Genomic DNA, 15,546 nt, shown 5'->3' with positions numbered 1-15,546 from the left:
CGCATATCAACAATGAAAGATCACTGAACGGCCGGATTAGTGCTCCGGGGCGTGGAAGCACAACTATACACCGGTCATCGGATTTAAAACATGCATATGAAGGTTGACTAACCTGCACAAAGAACAAAGACCAGCGTGAGTTCATTGCTGTCACGGTGCTTCCACGCCCACTGAAGAAAGCGCTCGAGATGTTTGGCTTTATAGCTGACGTCAGCGGCACACTCGGTATTGACGATGTCACTCCGGATGCCCTGACTGCAGCGAAGTTCCTTTGTGCTGCCACATCTTTGAAGCCGATGATGCTTTTGGATCTCAATGAAGAAAATGCCGCTGCATGAGGGATGCCGTAGAAAGGATCCAAAGACCAGTCCAAGACAGTGTTTCCACAGGTGGACGCGGCAAAGCAGACTGGCAGGAGCTGAGGGCGGCGCCGAGAAACTGCACAAAAAACAAAAACCAGCGTGAGGCCATTGCTGTCACGGTGCTTCCACGCCTACTCCATTGAAGAGACACTGCAAGCTGGCGCAGACGTGGTGTCCTCTCATGCTCATAGGGTCAGTCTTACATGATAACCTACAAAATCTGAACTTTTGGTTCTTCACCCGCATCGCGGAAGGATAGACAAAGCTCCACCGCCTAGCATCGAGGTCACCATTGGTGCCGTCCGCATCCAGGAGGAGGAGAGAGTTTCCGTCCTGGGGATGACTCTTCAGAAAACTGGCAAGAACACTGCCACGATCGCCAAGCTCACTGTTATCGTTCAGCAAACAGTTCGCTAATTAGACGAATTGCTAATAAACACCATGGCATGCGAGAACACGACCTCCGTCGCCTGATCCAGGCTTTCGTCCTGAGTCGAGTAGTCTATTCATTACCCTATCTCTTCCTCTCTCGAGTAGAGGAGAACAAGGTCAACTGCCTTATACGTCAGGCGTACAAGACGACCCTCAATCTTCCCCGCCACACGTCGAATGAGCGCCTTCTTAAAATTGGTGTACACAATACCCTCGCCGAACTCGCCGAGGCTCATCAATCTGCCCAACTTGATCGGCTTTCCTCCACCCTAGCTGGCCGTCACATTCTTGATGCTATTGGCCTACATCCCCCTGGAAATTACTCCCACACCTCCCTCCCACGCCGCACATGAGACCTTCTCACCATTCACCCCTCCCCAAGAACATGCACCCCGAACATCACGCGGCTCGTCATGCTGCTAGTGCTGCAGCCCTACACAAACACTATGGCACACAGCCAGAGACCGTCTACGCCGATGCTGCCTGTTACACATCTTCTTCCGCCTTTGCCTTGGCGGTAGTGTCAAACTCCTCCACCCCTCTTACAGCAGGTACTGTCATCGCTTCCACTTCCGCGGAATCGGAGGAGGCGGCAGTAGCCCTAGCAATCGCTACTACATCGGCGACCCTCATTTTCACCGATTCGAAGACTCTACTGAAGACAGCGGTATGAAACTTAGCGAAAGGCCTTATCTCCGAACCCGCTTTCCGGCTTCTTTGCCGGTCTCCCGTCCCTATCCGACCTATTCAGCTTCTTTGGGTGCCACCCAGGTAACGAGGCGGCTCCTTCTTTAGCTCGAGGTTTCGTCAGCCAAGCAGGAGCCGCCGACACCTGGGGAGACGCGCGAGATCGTATGCTCGCTTACCACGAGATCACTATGCACTACCGTGAACAACGTCTTTCCTATTCCCCTCCACACAAGTCTCTCACTAAATTGCAGCAGGTGACGTGGCGCCAGCTACAATTCCGCACCTTCCTCTCCCCTGCCTACTTAGCCCTTGTTCACCAAGGACTTTTCACGCCGGAGTGCATCCTCTGCGGCGCTCCCAAAGCGGATTTGCCCACATTCTTTATTCTAGCTCTGAGAATCTTCCACCAGCCGAATGGCAACTCACAGACCTCGAGCGATGGGAGGCTGCGGTGTCCAGTTCTGACCCGGCTGCCCAACGGCAGCTGGTGGACTGGGCTTTGGAAGTCGCCGCGAAGCATCACCTGCCGGCCACGACACGCATCCAAGAGCCATCCCATCACTCGGATGTTACAACTAAGGCTCGCCCGAACCACCACCATACACTTAGCTTCGCTTGTTGAAGCGTTCCCTTTTCCTCCCGTCGAGCCGCGCATCGTCACTGGCTAGAAGAGGGGGGAAATCTAGATAGGACGAGTACATTCCGGCCGGTTCAGTCACCGTCATCGCCGAGTGATGAGAAAGAGGGTGACGCCGATGCGTACAAGGCTACACGCTCTCCTCGTGCGGAAAGGGAGGCTTTTCTGGAAAGTCGGCGAACTTCGATGCGGTGCCGCGTCGGCTTAATAAAATTGTGCGACGATTTCGGGACATCTACATCTTTTTCGTCCTGGTCAGTATGCGTTAGTACGTGTCATCGCCAAAAAGCGCGTCCTACGACACAGGGTCCGAGCCTGTCAGTTCACCGTCTTTGGTGCTCAGGAGTGCACGCCAATTTTCGCTGAATGGGACAGGGATATGAAGGGAAGTGCTCCTCCGCGGCGGACGCCGGTGTGTGTTGACAGCCTGCCCACCTGCAGGCATTTGCTCGCGAACGACAATTCCGAGAAGTTAAGAAACCGAGCAGCACTATGTAAACACAGGCGGGAAGGGGAAGGCAGAGACAGATGGAATCCGTGGGCGACGCTTGTGAAAACAGGAGTGACAACAGGAAGTCTGCGAACCGAGCGTCATCCGATGACGTTTCATCGGGGGCGGAGTTCTCGAGCTCTTTTATTCACTTTTTGTGTCTGGTGTTTCGGACTACGAGCGCCAATTTAATCGCCGATATTTCTGGTGTTACGTGTGAAGGAGTACCTATCTCTCGACCGATGTGTTTTACCTCATTTTAGGCATTTCAAAGTCCCTATAATGACCGGTTATCTGCTAAGATTTTCAATTCATTTAGCTATTCCTAAATTCGTGTTGTGGGATGGTCATTTTCAGCCATAGCTATTATAGTCACAGTGCCTTCATTGTCATGTTAAACTGGCGCTTGCGAACCGGTCAAGGCAATACATTTAAGTAAGCGGCTTTCACGAAACGATCCCTAACACTCTTCCAGCCGCGGCAAATACAGAGATTGTGTTAAGATGCAGGTGAGCAACAGGTAACAAATTCAGCGTTTTAAATTGAAGGTGCTGCCAGCGACTTTCGGAAAATTAATCACAGGCAGTAATGCTCGTGCTGTTCCGAAAAAGGCAGCCCCCCCCCCCCCCCCCAAAAAAAAAAAAAAAGAACGGGTGGCGCTAGGGTAATTGTGCGTCACTGTTCATATTCAATGTTACATGTGCAAGATACATTAGCTCAGCATAAGAAATGACTTGTTAAGTTGTGAACAATGTTCTAGTCCAAGAAACACCAAATTAATCAGACAAAATTAAACAAGCTACCGGGAAAACAAGGCGATGCGTTGAAAAGCGGTGAGATGGGCGTAACAAATCAAATCAAATCAAATCGTTTATTTTCACCGGGTGCTTGCTGGTTGGACCACCTGGGCCAAAAGCTGCTTGACAGAAAAAAAATAATAAAAAAATCATGGTAGGTCATGGTAAGCATGAAAAGAATTCGTTAAAAACACAACCGGAACAACGAAAACCGACGTGTTCACACGTGCGATGCACAGGCGTTCAAACAACCAAGATATACAGTATGTAAAACAGATTATAAATAAACAATTCCAAATACATAATCGCTGATACCAGATGAAATGTCGAACGCTCGTCTGTTATACAGTATTTAAAACTCTATAGCACATATGCAAGTTAAAGAAAAACCATCAAGGTATAAAATACAAGAGCAAAATACAAGAGAAATACAAATGCAACAAATGAGTGGAAACAGATCAACGCAAAGTACATTCTAATGTGATTTTTATTCTACATGTTAATAAATAGGTTCCTAAACTGGTTTAGCGTAGGCTTTGTATCATAGACGTACCTATTTAGTAGTGTTGGCAGGTTATGTTTTAGTGACTGGTTTTTATAATTAGTGCGGAAACGCGGGATGAACCAAATTTCAGAGTTTCTTGCTGAAATGATGCTTTCGTGAGGTTTTAATAAAGCGGTGGCAATCAAAACGTCGTGGAAGGCGCCTCGTCAAAGATGATATGAGCGTCATATACGAAATTCGTGCAAGCACGACACAGGGATGATATTAATTATCGCGAATAAGGGACTGGAGTGAGAGAGGTGTTCATCGTTTCCAATGCACCGGATAATTTTTTTCTGTAGGATAAATATTTTCTGCATGTTAGTATTTGTTGTGGTTCCCCAGACAAGGTGGCAGTAGTAGAAGCAAATAATGTATGATATAGTTGGAGCCTAAATTTCATTGGAAGAATTGCGCGGCAACGTGAGAACTGCCTTGGAAATTTTGTTGCATATGTGTACAACATGCCCAGTTTAGACTACTGCTAAATGTGACACCTAATATTTTATGTCACTCAACTATTTCTATATTGAGGCCTTCATAGGTGACAGGGTGGTCTAAATGATATGTTTTGTCTTTGACTGAAAATTATTATCTTCGTATCTGATGGATTGACTTTTAGACCGTTTGACCTTGACCATGAGGATAACCTTACAAGGAGATTTTGGCACTGTTCTCTTAATACATTTGCATCTGGACCGGGCATGAGTATAGAACAGTCGTCGGCGTAAATGATAAATTTAATTGATGGGTCAATGTGTACAACATCGTTGATAAAGACGTTAAATAACAGCGGTCCTAGTAGGCTTCCTTGCGGAACACCTTTAGTGACTGCTACAAAGTTTGATCGGTCAAGCTTACCGTTTGTTTTCCGTCACTTAAGTATGATTTAATTAATTCCAGAGGTGTTCCATGTACTCCGTACCGTACTCAATCAGTTGCAACCTGATATATATATGATAAGCTCTCTACCTTTGAAGTGAAATGGAAGCGCACATCGTCTGGCGGGTGGTCAGACTCTCACTTACTCGTACGGCTCGAGTGTCCATTCTTTAAAGTAAGTTTCTCTATACTCCTAATGTCAACAAACCATGTATACCAGGTATCCATGCTAAATATAATCAAACTTTTAAATAATACAGTCATCATCAACCTGACTATACCCACTGCAGGGCGAAGGCCAATACCATGTTCCTCCAATTAACCCGACCCTGTGCTTGCTGCATCCACTTGACCCCTGCGAACTTCTTAATCTCATCCGCCCACCCAACTTTCTGCCGCCCCCTGCTACGCTTTCCTTCCCTTGGAATCCAGTTTGTTACCCTCAGCGACCATCGGTTATCCTCTCTTCGCACTACATGTCCTGCCCATGTCCATTTCTTCTTCTTAATTTCCACTAGAATGTCGGTAACTTGAGTTATTTCTCTGACCCACTCTGCACGCTTTCTATCTCTTAATGTTACCCCTACCATTTTTCGTTCCATAGCCCTCTTGGTTGTTCGCAACTTAAGTAGAACTCTCTTGGTTAGCCTCCACGTTTCAGCCCCATAGGTGAGTACAGGCAAGATGCAACTGTTGTATACTTTCCTCTTGAGCGATACCGGTAAGCTGCTAGTCATAATCTGCGAATGCTTGCCAAATGCGCTCCATCCCAATCTTATTCTTCTTGTTATTTCCTTTTCATGGTCCGGATCTGCGTTTACTACCTGTCCTAAGTAGACATATTCGCCTACTACTTTCAGTATTTCGCTACCTAATGTAAACTGCTGTTCCTTCCCGAGGCTGTTGAACATTACTTTAGTCTTCTGCATATTGATTTTCAAGCCTACCTTTCTACTTTTCCCGTCTAGGTCATCAATCAGTATTTGCAGTTCATCCCCCGAGTTGCTTAGCAAGGCAATGTCATCAGCAAATAGCAGATTACTGAGGTATTCTCCATCTACCCTTATCCCTAACTGCTCCCATTCGAAGTCTCTGAATACTCCCTCTAAACAAGCTGTGAATAGTACTGGGGAGATTGTGTCTCCTTGCCTAACACCTTTCTTTATGGGATTTTTTTTACTTTCTTTATGCAGAACTATGGTTGCTGTGCAGCCACTATATATATCTTCCAGCACTTTCACGTACGGCTCGTCTACCCCCTGATTTCGCAATGCCTGCAAAACCGCCGAGGTTTCAACTGAGTCAAATGCTTTTTCGTAATCAATGAATGCTATGTATAAGGGCTGGTTATATTCCGAGCATTTTTCTATCACCTGATTGATGGTATGGATATGATCGATAGTAGAGTACCGTTTCCGAAACCCTGCTTGATCCTTTGCTTGATTGCAGTCTAAGGTTGTCCTGATTCTATTAGCGATTACCTTAGTAAATACCTTATACGTAACAGAAAGTAAGCTGATTGGTCTGTAATTTTTAAGGTCCTTAGAGTCCCCTTTCTTGTGAATGAGGATAATGTTTGCATTCTTCCATGGTTCCGCTACCGTCGATGACACCAGGCACTGCGTATACGGGGTGGCCAGTTTTTCTAGCACGGTATCCCCCCGTCCTTCAGCAAATCTGTAGTTATCTGATCCTCTCCAGCTGATTTCCCCCTTTTCATAGTTTCTAGTGCTTTCTTGACCTCGTCCTTCGTCACTGGGGGAACGCCTGACTGTTTTTCCCTGCCGCCAATCTCATTACGGTCCTGACTACTTTGGCTACTGTAGAGATCTGTATAGAACTCCTCGGCTAATTTGACTATCTTTTCCATATTAGTGATGACGTTGCCCGCCTTGTCCCTTATCGCATACATCTGGTTTTTGCCTATGCCCAATTTCTTCTTTACCGCTTTAAGGCTTCCCCCGTTCTTTACAGCATGCTCAATTTTCTCCATGTTATACTTCCTTATATCGGCCACCTTGCGCTTATTGATTAGCTTTGATATCTCGGCCAATTCGATCTGGTCTTTTGGATTGGAAGCTTTCATACTCTGGCGTTTCTTAATCAAATCTTTTATCTCCTTAGACAGCTTGCCGGTATCCTCTCTAACTATCCTACCGCCTACTTCTACCGCGCACTCAGTAATGATATCCCTGAAATTATTGTTCCTTGCCTCTAGGGTAATGTCGCCATCCTCAGTTAGAGCTGAAAACCTATTCTGTAGCGAGATCCTGAACTCTTCTGCCCTCCCCCTCACCGCTAATTCGTTGATGGGTTTCTTTCTTACTAATCTGTTGCGTTCCTTCTTCAGATTTAGGCTAATTAGGGACCTCACCATCCTGTGGTCACTGCATCGCACTTTGCCGATTACCTCTACTTCTTGCATAATCGCGGGGGTTGAACACATTATAAAGTCGATTTCATTTTTAGTCTCTCCGTTAGGACTTTTCCATGTCCATTTCCGCTTCTTCCGTTTGCTGAAGAAGGTATTCATGTTTCGTAAGTTATTGCGCTCTGCCAACTCAACTAGTAACTCCCCCCTGCTATTCCTAGAGCCAATGCCATAGTCACCTACTCCCTTACCTCCGGCCTGTTTTTTCCCTACCTTGGCAATAAGGAACATGTCCGTCAAATTTTGTCCAGTGATAGAAGAGGAGGAATTGTTAGGTGCAACCGCTTTTCGGTCGTACTTCTCTCGTGTTTGGAGAACGTTATTCCACTCCTATTGTGATGAATAATAGCTGCGGTGTACGGCGCGTCAAGGGGACAGAGTGACTCTCATGCTGCAGAAACGAACCGTTTTGCCGTGCATCCTGTATGCCTGGTTGCTGATGTAACCTTGATAGTTTTGATAGCGCCAGTTAAAGATGTGATTTAAGGCACAGGATGCCCGCAATCACGTCGTGATCCATAAAATCGTGTAGGTTTCCAACCTTTCTTCCCGTGAATGGGGTGAAATTCATGTGCTGTTTTATATATCAGAACGACGGTATTTGAAAACACACGTGACCCCTTATTTCGCATAGCAGACATTAAGGAAAGAATTTCTGGTCAGCACCAAGTTTGGTTGAAAACTAAATGGAAGCAAAATGCCCCCAAAACAAATAAAGCTAAGGGAAGCCTCAGTTAATCAATACAACTGACACCATCGCACGGAAAAAATGCTGAAATCGAATAATCAATCCAAAACTAGCTGCGCAGAATGTAACACGTCACGTGAGGCTGCATGACAGAGAGCCTTTCCCCTGCATTTTTTACCACCATTACTACTCGATCATGCGAAAAACTGCATTAGGAAGAGTCTCATCCAAGGCCACAATGAATGACTAGTCTCTTTTTGCGCCAGCGAACACGGCTTGTCCCAAGCAAGCTAGACCAGACTTTAGAGCGAGGCGTCTCCTTCTGCAAGTTACCTCGCCTTCGTGGCAACCAATTGATCACCGCAAATGACCACAACCACCAGCTCTACCATCGGGCGCAATCAGTCACCGTTCCAGACCAGCCCAGCCGCATTCATCCCCAACAATGAGACCGAGTGTAATCGCGGTTCCCATCGATCGGGCGTCACTTCTCGTGCGCCCGCTAGATGGCGGCGAGGGAGCACCACTCGGCGGCCTCCATCGGCGGCGCGGGTCCCCGCGCGGTGCCCGCAGCCAAAAATGCCGGAGTGGCCCGGATAGCGCAATGCCCGTGGACCGGTCGCCGTCGCGTCGCGGCGGCAGCGTGGGGCAAAGGCGCAGACCGGTGTCTTCGTCGGCGGGACGGTGCCGTTCGTGCTGCCGCAAGTTCGCCGCGTTCCTCTTCTCACACGTGGGCTTGTGCGCGCTGGTGGTGGGCTACAGTGTGCTGGGAGCATTCGCCTTCCGCGCCCTCGAGGGGCCTTATGAGGTGCGCAAGGCAAGCCAGGTGCGCACCCTGCGCGAGCAGACCGTCAGCAGGCTGTGGGACGTGACGGCGGCCCTCAACGTGCTCTACAAGGACAACTGGACGGCGGCCGTCAACGAGCACATCCGGGAGTTCCAGCTACGGCTCGTGGCCGCCGTCAAGGATGGATACGACGGCAAGGAATCTGGCCGCGAGCAGCAGTGGTCTTTCTCGGGCGCCTTCCTCTACTCGCTCACCGTCATCACAACCATAGGTGGGCCACTGACCCGGGGTTCCGCTGAGGCGGCTTTGCATCCCCTTACTCCAAGCTGTCGCGAATTTGAGCTAACTGTACCAGTAACGCGGCGGAAGCGCAACAAAAATTGGGGCAAATGCGGAGTGGCGTTCATAAAGGGACTGCACTGAGACATACAAGGCGGAACGTCATACCGACAGCGGACAACACTGGAACGTAGACGCAGTTTGTTTTCTACCACAAGTAAATTGGAATGCTTCCTTTAACATCGGATAGGACCACCAAAATTTACCCATGTTTAACATTTTAGTGATTATGCCATTACGAGACTTGGGCCGTTTGAAATCCTGACAATTTATTTTTTTCAGTTGATAGACACTTATCGCCGGAAATTCTGGTCCTGCGATAATGAGCATACATTCCCAAACGGAAGTAAACGATGCAAAACAGAGGGGGAGCCACCAAGGCAATTATAGGCGGTTCTGGGCAGTGTTTATACACAACCAACGATTTAATTTTTCCGCAACATTTTCAGTCTAATTAGAGTTGTGATTTCACTGATCATCACCAGGCACCAACTTGGGGGCCAGCGAAAGGGTTGAAATTCACTTCTGCGGCGGAGGAATCTGCGATGAGTGCTGGAACAAAGTGAAAGTAAGAATGCCTTACTATTTTATTTATTATTTTTTATTTGTTAACTGCATTGCTGGTAGGCATTACAGCAGGGGGGACACTTTCATATTCATAAACCAAGAAGCACTTAACGTGTGAAAAAAGTCTTCACTTGGTACAATAATAACATTTGGCTGCAAAACATTTCATTTATGAACTGTTCTAAAAAAAAAGATTAACGGATTGCGCCACCTTTAAAAGAAAATTCAAAAAGTTTTAATTTGTGGTCCCTACGCTTCGAAACAGAACGGTGGATTCAGATATTTTGTTCCGTCAATACCGCTCTTGGAGTAATAAATATTGTGAAAAAATTTTAAATTCAGATTTCTTCTTCGAGTTTCGATGTCTGGTCACTGAATGTTGTTTTTACTTTATAACATACTAAGTGTTCTATCATAATTAGCTATGACAAAACGGACTTCTCTATTCTGATTTTTGTTAAGTTCATCAAGTTCTGGAGTATATGGCACACTGACGCATATTCGAGTACCGTTCGAACTCTAGTAAAATGCAACATTTCTTTTAGATGCTTTTGGAAATGGGGGGCTGAAATTTCTTCTTAAGAAACCTAAGATATCAGCAGCTTTCTTCATGATATAGTAAACATGCTTTGACCACCTCAGGCCAGCAGTAAGATAAACGCTTAGGTATGTATAATTCTGCTGTTTGTTCAAGGCTACATGGTCGATAGTTGATACATAAGACGGATAGGAACGCTTCCTCGAAAAGGTGACGTGTACATGTTTTTTACCGTTCAAAGTCATGTCCCAACTAGCAGACCACACAGGAACCTTATAAAAGTCATCTTGCAGGCTGTTCGCATCGAGAATACTATCTATAACTTTGTAAATCGCGCAGTCGTCTGCAAAAATTTTGAGCGAAGAAGAAACATCAGCAATAATATCATTGATGTATAACAAAAAAAAGTCGCCTTATAACAGAGGCCTGGGGGATGCCTGGTGTGAAAGGACCATAGTTCGAAACAACAACTACACACTGCGACAGGTACACAACATGACCCTTTCATTCAAATTATTCCCGCGTAATTTAGAATCAAGGAGGTCATGTGCAACAACATCAAATGCCTTCTGGAAGTCCAGAAAAATGCAGTCAGTAACCTTCTGTTTATCCATAGCAGCTGCTAGACCACACGTAAACTCACCAGCTGTGTAGAGCAAGACCTACCCAGACGAAAAGCGTGCTGAGCGGGGGTTGAGTAAGTTATGTTTGATAAGGTGCGACATAATGCAAGTGTAATTTTTTCATGATCCATTGTTTTGCAGGCTATACTTGTTAGAGAAACTATCCTATGGTTTTCTGCCAGATTTCTCGGTCCACTTTTAAAGATGGGCACAAAGTGAGCCAATTTCCAGTCCCTTCTAGGAACCTCTTTTCAAATAAACGAGCAAAATACAATGACAGTCCGTCAGCACAATTTTTGATAACTGCTGCTGGCAAGTCATTTGGCAACCGATGGATTTACAATATGCAATAACATTCGAATAGCTGTTATACTAAAGGAAACCTCTGGTATCAGATTATCACCTGTTGAAATCGGCGGAACTCGCGCATGGGACGAAAGAAATACTGACAAGAAATATTTACTAAAGGTTTCAGCCTTACTTGCGCCATCTTCAATCAACCTATCGCCACATTTTATCGTTGGCACCAAAGAATCATCTTTGCCGCGGCTGCGAACGTATTTCCAGAATTGTTTCCAATGCAAGGAAATAAAAATAAAAATGTTTCGCTGAAATCAAGGCGGACGATGGGAACAGGAAAGTAATGTGGCGGAACGACAATCAGTGGTCCTTTTCTGTAAATGAGTGGATGCCAAAGCAATTGAAGTGGTGTGGTGTGTCAGCGGGCGAAGAAGACTGCAAAGATTGTGGTGCGCGACTTATGAAAGTCACAGTTGGTAGGATATTAGTAAGGAGTATTCAGCAGTCAATGTACACAGCACTAGTATACGTTGTTGATGATTATAATTAGTTGTACGGACAGTCTTTTGGAAGACGATTCCTCGAGCAAGAGCAGGTGTAGCGTAGACTCAACCGGCATACTCAATATGCCAAAATCCCACCTGCCTGAGATAGTCATTATGGTCTTGTTACATCGGCAACGGGTTTATAGAATGAAAGCCAGTAGCGCCTACAATATATTGACAATATGTGCGACCAGTCATCAATGTTTTATTGTACTCACTCTTCAAGAAAACTCTATTTATTCATTTATTTCACAATACTACAGGCAGCGTCGCAGCCCCAGCAGGAGGGGTTACAGAAAAAGCGTCTTTACAGAACGCTCAAACATAACAATGTCAACTCATTCAACAGATGACAGTTCCTTTGATCGATGCTGTGCGGAAAAATTTGTTTTTGAAAGAGTTCAGTTCTTGCAAGAAAGAGGCGCGACGACAGAGCGGCGTCACAAACGAGGGGATCATTATTTTCATCTGTAGTATACTTGGAGCCAAATTTAACGCCCTCGCTCAATGCGTTTGAGGAGATTTGGAGTTCTACGCTTTGCCTTTAGATAGAAATAGATAGGCAGGAGGAGGAGAGGCAAAGATTATAACCGGCTTCCGGTGGCTACCCCTCATTTTGGAAAAGGGATGAAGGTATTTAAGAGGAACAGGGAAGAGAAGCACTTTGTCGCTCAAGCTAGTGTCTGTCAGGTAACAAAACAGTGGAGAATGGGGATAAAAACGGCACAAAGGTTTTCGACGGGCAGACGGAACTTATAGTCACACAAAACACGAGTCGGACTGATATTAATCTGATGAAAGGTAAACAACAAATGATGAGACTTTTTTCAGCACGGAATAAACGTGTGTGATACGCTTTTAATTTCCCAGCAATAAAATAGAAAAAAATGCCGTCAAATTTGACGGCAGGTATGAAAACAAAGGGAATTCATGGAAGAAAGGGATCGTAGAGGAAGGCGAGTCCCTTTTTTTTTGCAGTGTGAAATACGGTGTGCCGACACATTCACCACCGGCATTATGTCTGCACAAGGCCTCGAATATCTCGCGTGTGCTTTTATTGTGGTATCTTTTAATGATGCTGCACTTTCCTAAGACTGGACGGCAGCGGCGGCACGAGCCACAATTCACTGCCATATTGTTCGCGCTGTTTTTTGTCATGCACCAAATAGCCCGCCAAAATGCTTTGATGGGCAAAATGGTGTCTTGTACACCATGAAGGCAGCCGACTGTTGTGGCTACGGACCAATGACCTTACTCGAAACAGATAAAGTGCATAACATAACAACCGCAGAGGAGGACGCGACACAAAATAATGCTTAACTGATTTTATTTTGTCAGGTAGTCACATTTATATGGGCAGTCGCATCATTAGTCACACTTGGGTGGCGCCACCTATCCAGACGTCTTTCCACTGACAAAACATCCTATCATAACATCACTTTATTTCCTTTGGAGTGTTACACAAGGGGTGTATTTACAGAATGCAGGTTTCTACAGCAATCGTTGATGGACATGTAATGGTAGCGATATGGCGGCGAAGGCTCAGGAATAAGTGAGTTGTCAAATGAGGGCGCCGAATTTGAAGCAGATGACCTGCACGATGTGATCTGCGTGATTGGAGGGCGAAAATATATGGTTCTTGTTTTAGTGGCGAATAAAAATCTTGTGGAGCAAGAAAAAACTAGCAATGGGACGACGAGCAGGAATATTAGGCAAACGTAACTGCAATTTTAGAAGTGATATGCTCACGTCATGTGAATATGATCAGTAAATGACCCTGTTTTGTGCGGCTTCAATGGCATTTGTTAGATATACTTGATTCCAAATGGGCAATAAATATTCCAGTTTAATTCTGATGAGCGAATTATATGCTGGTAGTCTAACATGTTGCGAGGCTTCCTGTAGAGGATATTTTAAAAAACCTAGTGTTTTATTAGCCGATGATTTCAGGTTAGTAACGCGCAACCGCCAAGATAAATCTTAAGAAATGTTGACACCTAAATACTTGTACGACTGGACGATGTCAAGTGGAGAGTTAGAAACTGCGGAGAAACTTAGATAAGAGGATTGCAACGTCAGTGAAAAGACATGGACTCATATTTGTTAGAGTTGGGTGTCATTATCCACTGCAAACACCAGTTTTGTACATGGGATAGGTCTGTCTGAAGAGATTCTTGGTTAGATGGGTTAGACACTGACCGGTAAGCAAGACAATTCATCTCCCCGGAATTTTCAACTTGTGGCATCCCCGAGACAGTGGACCATATATTACTGATGTGCCCAGTGTAACCGTGGGAAAGAAGTGTGCCAGCCGCTTCCTTGAATCTTTTGGACAAGAGGCCTCTGTCGGAGGAACTGCTGCTGGGCGCTTGGCAGGACAAGGGGAAGGGTGTCCAGGCAGTGCGTGCTCTTTGCCGTTTTTTGAGCGCCAGCGGACTTGATTCGCGCTTGTAAAGCAAGCTGCTGTGTCTGTATATATATTTCATATGCCTTCTCCCACATCGTCACCCATCATGACCTTTTTCTTCTCTCCTTCCCCTTCCCCAGTGCAGAGTAGCAGGCCAGATTTTAATAATTCCGGCCAACATCTCTGCTTTTCGTTTCAATAAATCCATATATTTATGAATAACACAATTAATTGGCAAATAAGCGGATATAACAATATACCTGCTGGGGTAAATTGTTATTATATATATCACGAATAACAAGCGACCGAGGACGGAGCCCTGTGGGACACCAGAGGTGACTGGAAGTGGGTCAGAAAGTTGGTTGTTGATGACAACAGACTGAGAGCGATGCAAGAGGAATTCTTTATTCCATGCGATTATGTCTGGATGCAGGTTGAACTATGTGAGTTTAAGAAGCAAGCCATGGGGAGGTACTTTGTAGATTGCCTTAGCAAATCAAGGAAATTTTGCGTCAGTTTGTAGGTTAATATCAAGGTTGTTGTGAATGTCGCGGTGAAAAATGGCTGACTTTCGCAGGAAAACCCTTTGAGAAGTTCATGCTGTGACGAATGGGAAATGTTATTAGAATCTAAGAACGGTGTGATTTGGGAATAAATGACATATATTCCATGAGTTTGCAGGGTACGCTTGCGAATGAGATTGGACAATAGTTAAGAGGTGAATCGGTAGTACCCATTGTAGGGACGCCTTCCCCAGTCGTCTGGGATGGTTCCCGCTGAGAATGATTGCGAAAGCATAAGACATTGGAACAAACTAGTTTAGCGTTCTTCAAGATCTTTGAACTGATATCGTCTATGCCGGTGACAGATGAATACTTAATTTTATTAATAATGTGCGAAATTTCACTGCTGCTGAATGTTATCGCATCCATGGTTGTAGTAATAATGTTAAGTTTCGTGAATAAAAACCGATGAAGCCATAGTGTTAAATGTGTTTGCACATTATATATCGGTCATGGTTCCACCAGCATTGTTTGTTAGGGTTACAGCGCGCGTTTCCTTTGGCTATGTCATTTTCCAGAACTTGGTGCTGCGTGCTATCATTTTTTGACAGATCTTCTCCATAAAATGAGCGCTTAGCATTTTTAATCGCGCTCAGGTGTGCGTAATCAGCTCTGTAGTAATTTTCCCACGTGTGTGGGCTTACTTTGCGCCTTGCTATACGAAATGTGGGTTTTTCTCTTATTTTCGAGCCTTTTTAGTGTTTTTGTGAACTAGGTTTTCTGAGGTCATCTGATGAGAAGAGAGGAGTCGCTGGAGAAAGATTTGATGTTGGGAAAGGTTGAGGGTCGCCGGAGAAGGGGTAGGCAGCGAACGCGATGGTTAGATGGCATTCTCGAGGCATTGCAGATGAAGCTATGTGATGTTAAGAAGATAGTGAGAGACCGGAAAGCGTGGCGTGACATGGTCCATAGGGTCACGAAGAG

At 45.5% G+C, this 15,546-nt stretch overlaps 1 protein-coding gene across 1 annotated transcript in view; it reads left to right on the top strand.

Moving 5' to 3' along the window:
* The first annotated feature begins 8,557 nt into the window (after positions 1-8,557).
* LOC146194144 (TWiK family of potassium channels protein 7-like) overlaps positions 8,558-15,546 on the top strand; it is a 239,892-nt gene continuing 232,903 nt past the window's right edge. The window contains exon 1 of the mRNA XM_084597261.1: positions 8,558-9,011. Coding sequence (XP_084453387.1) covers positions 8,558-9,011 — 454 coding nt within the window. The remainder of the gene's footprint in view (positions 9,012-15,546) is intronic.

Source organism: Amblyomma maculatum, chromosome 3 (assembly GCF_055883805.1).
Source record: "Amblyomma maculatum isolate TAMU_Amacu chromosome 3, ASM5588380v1, whole genome shotgun sequence".
NCBI lineage: Eukaryota > Metazoa > Arthropoda > Arachnida > Ixodida > Ixodidae > Amblyomma > Amblyomma maculatum.
The sequence above is the reverse complement of the archived record's forward strand: the minus strand, read 5'-3'. Positions and strand labels throughout refer to the sequence as shown.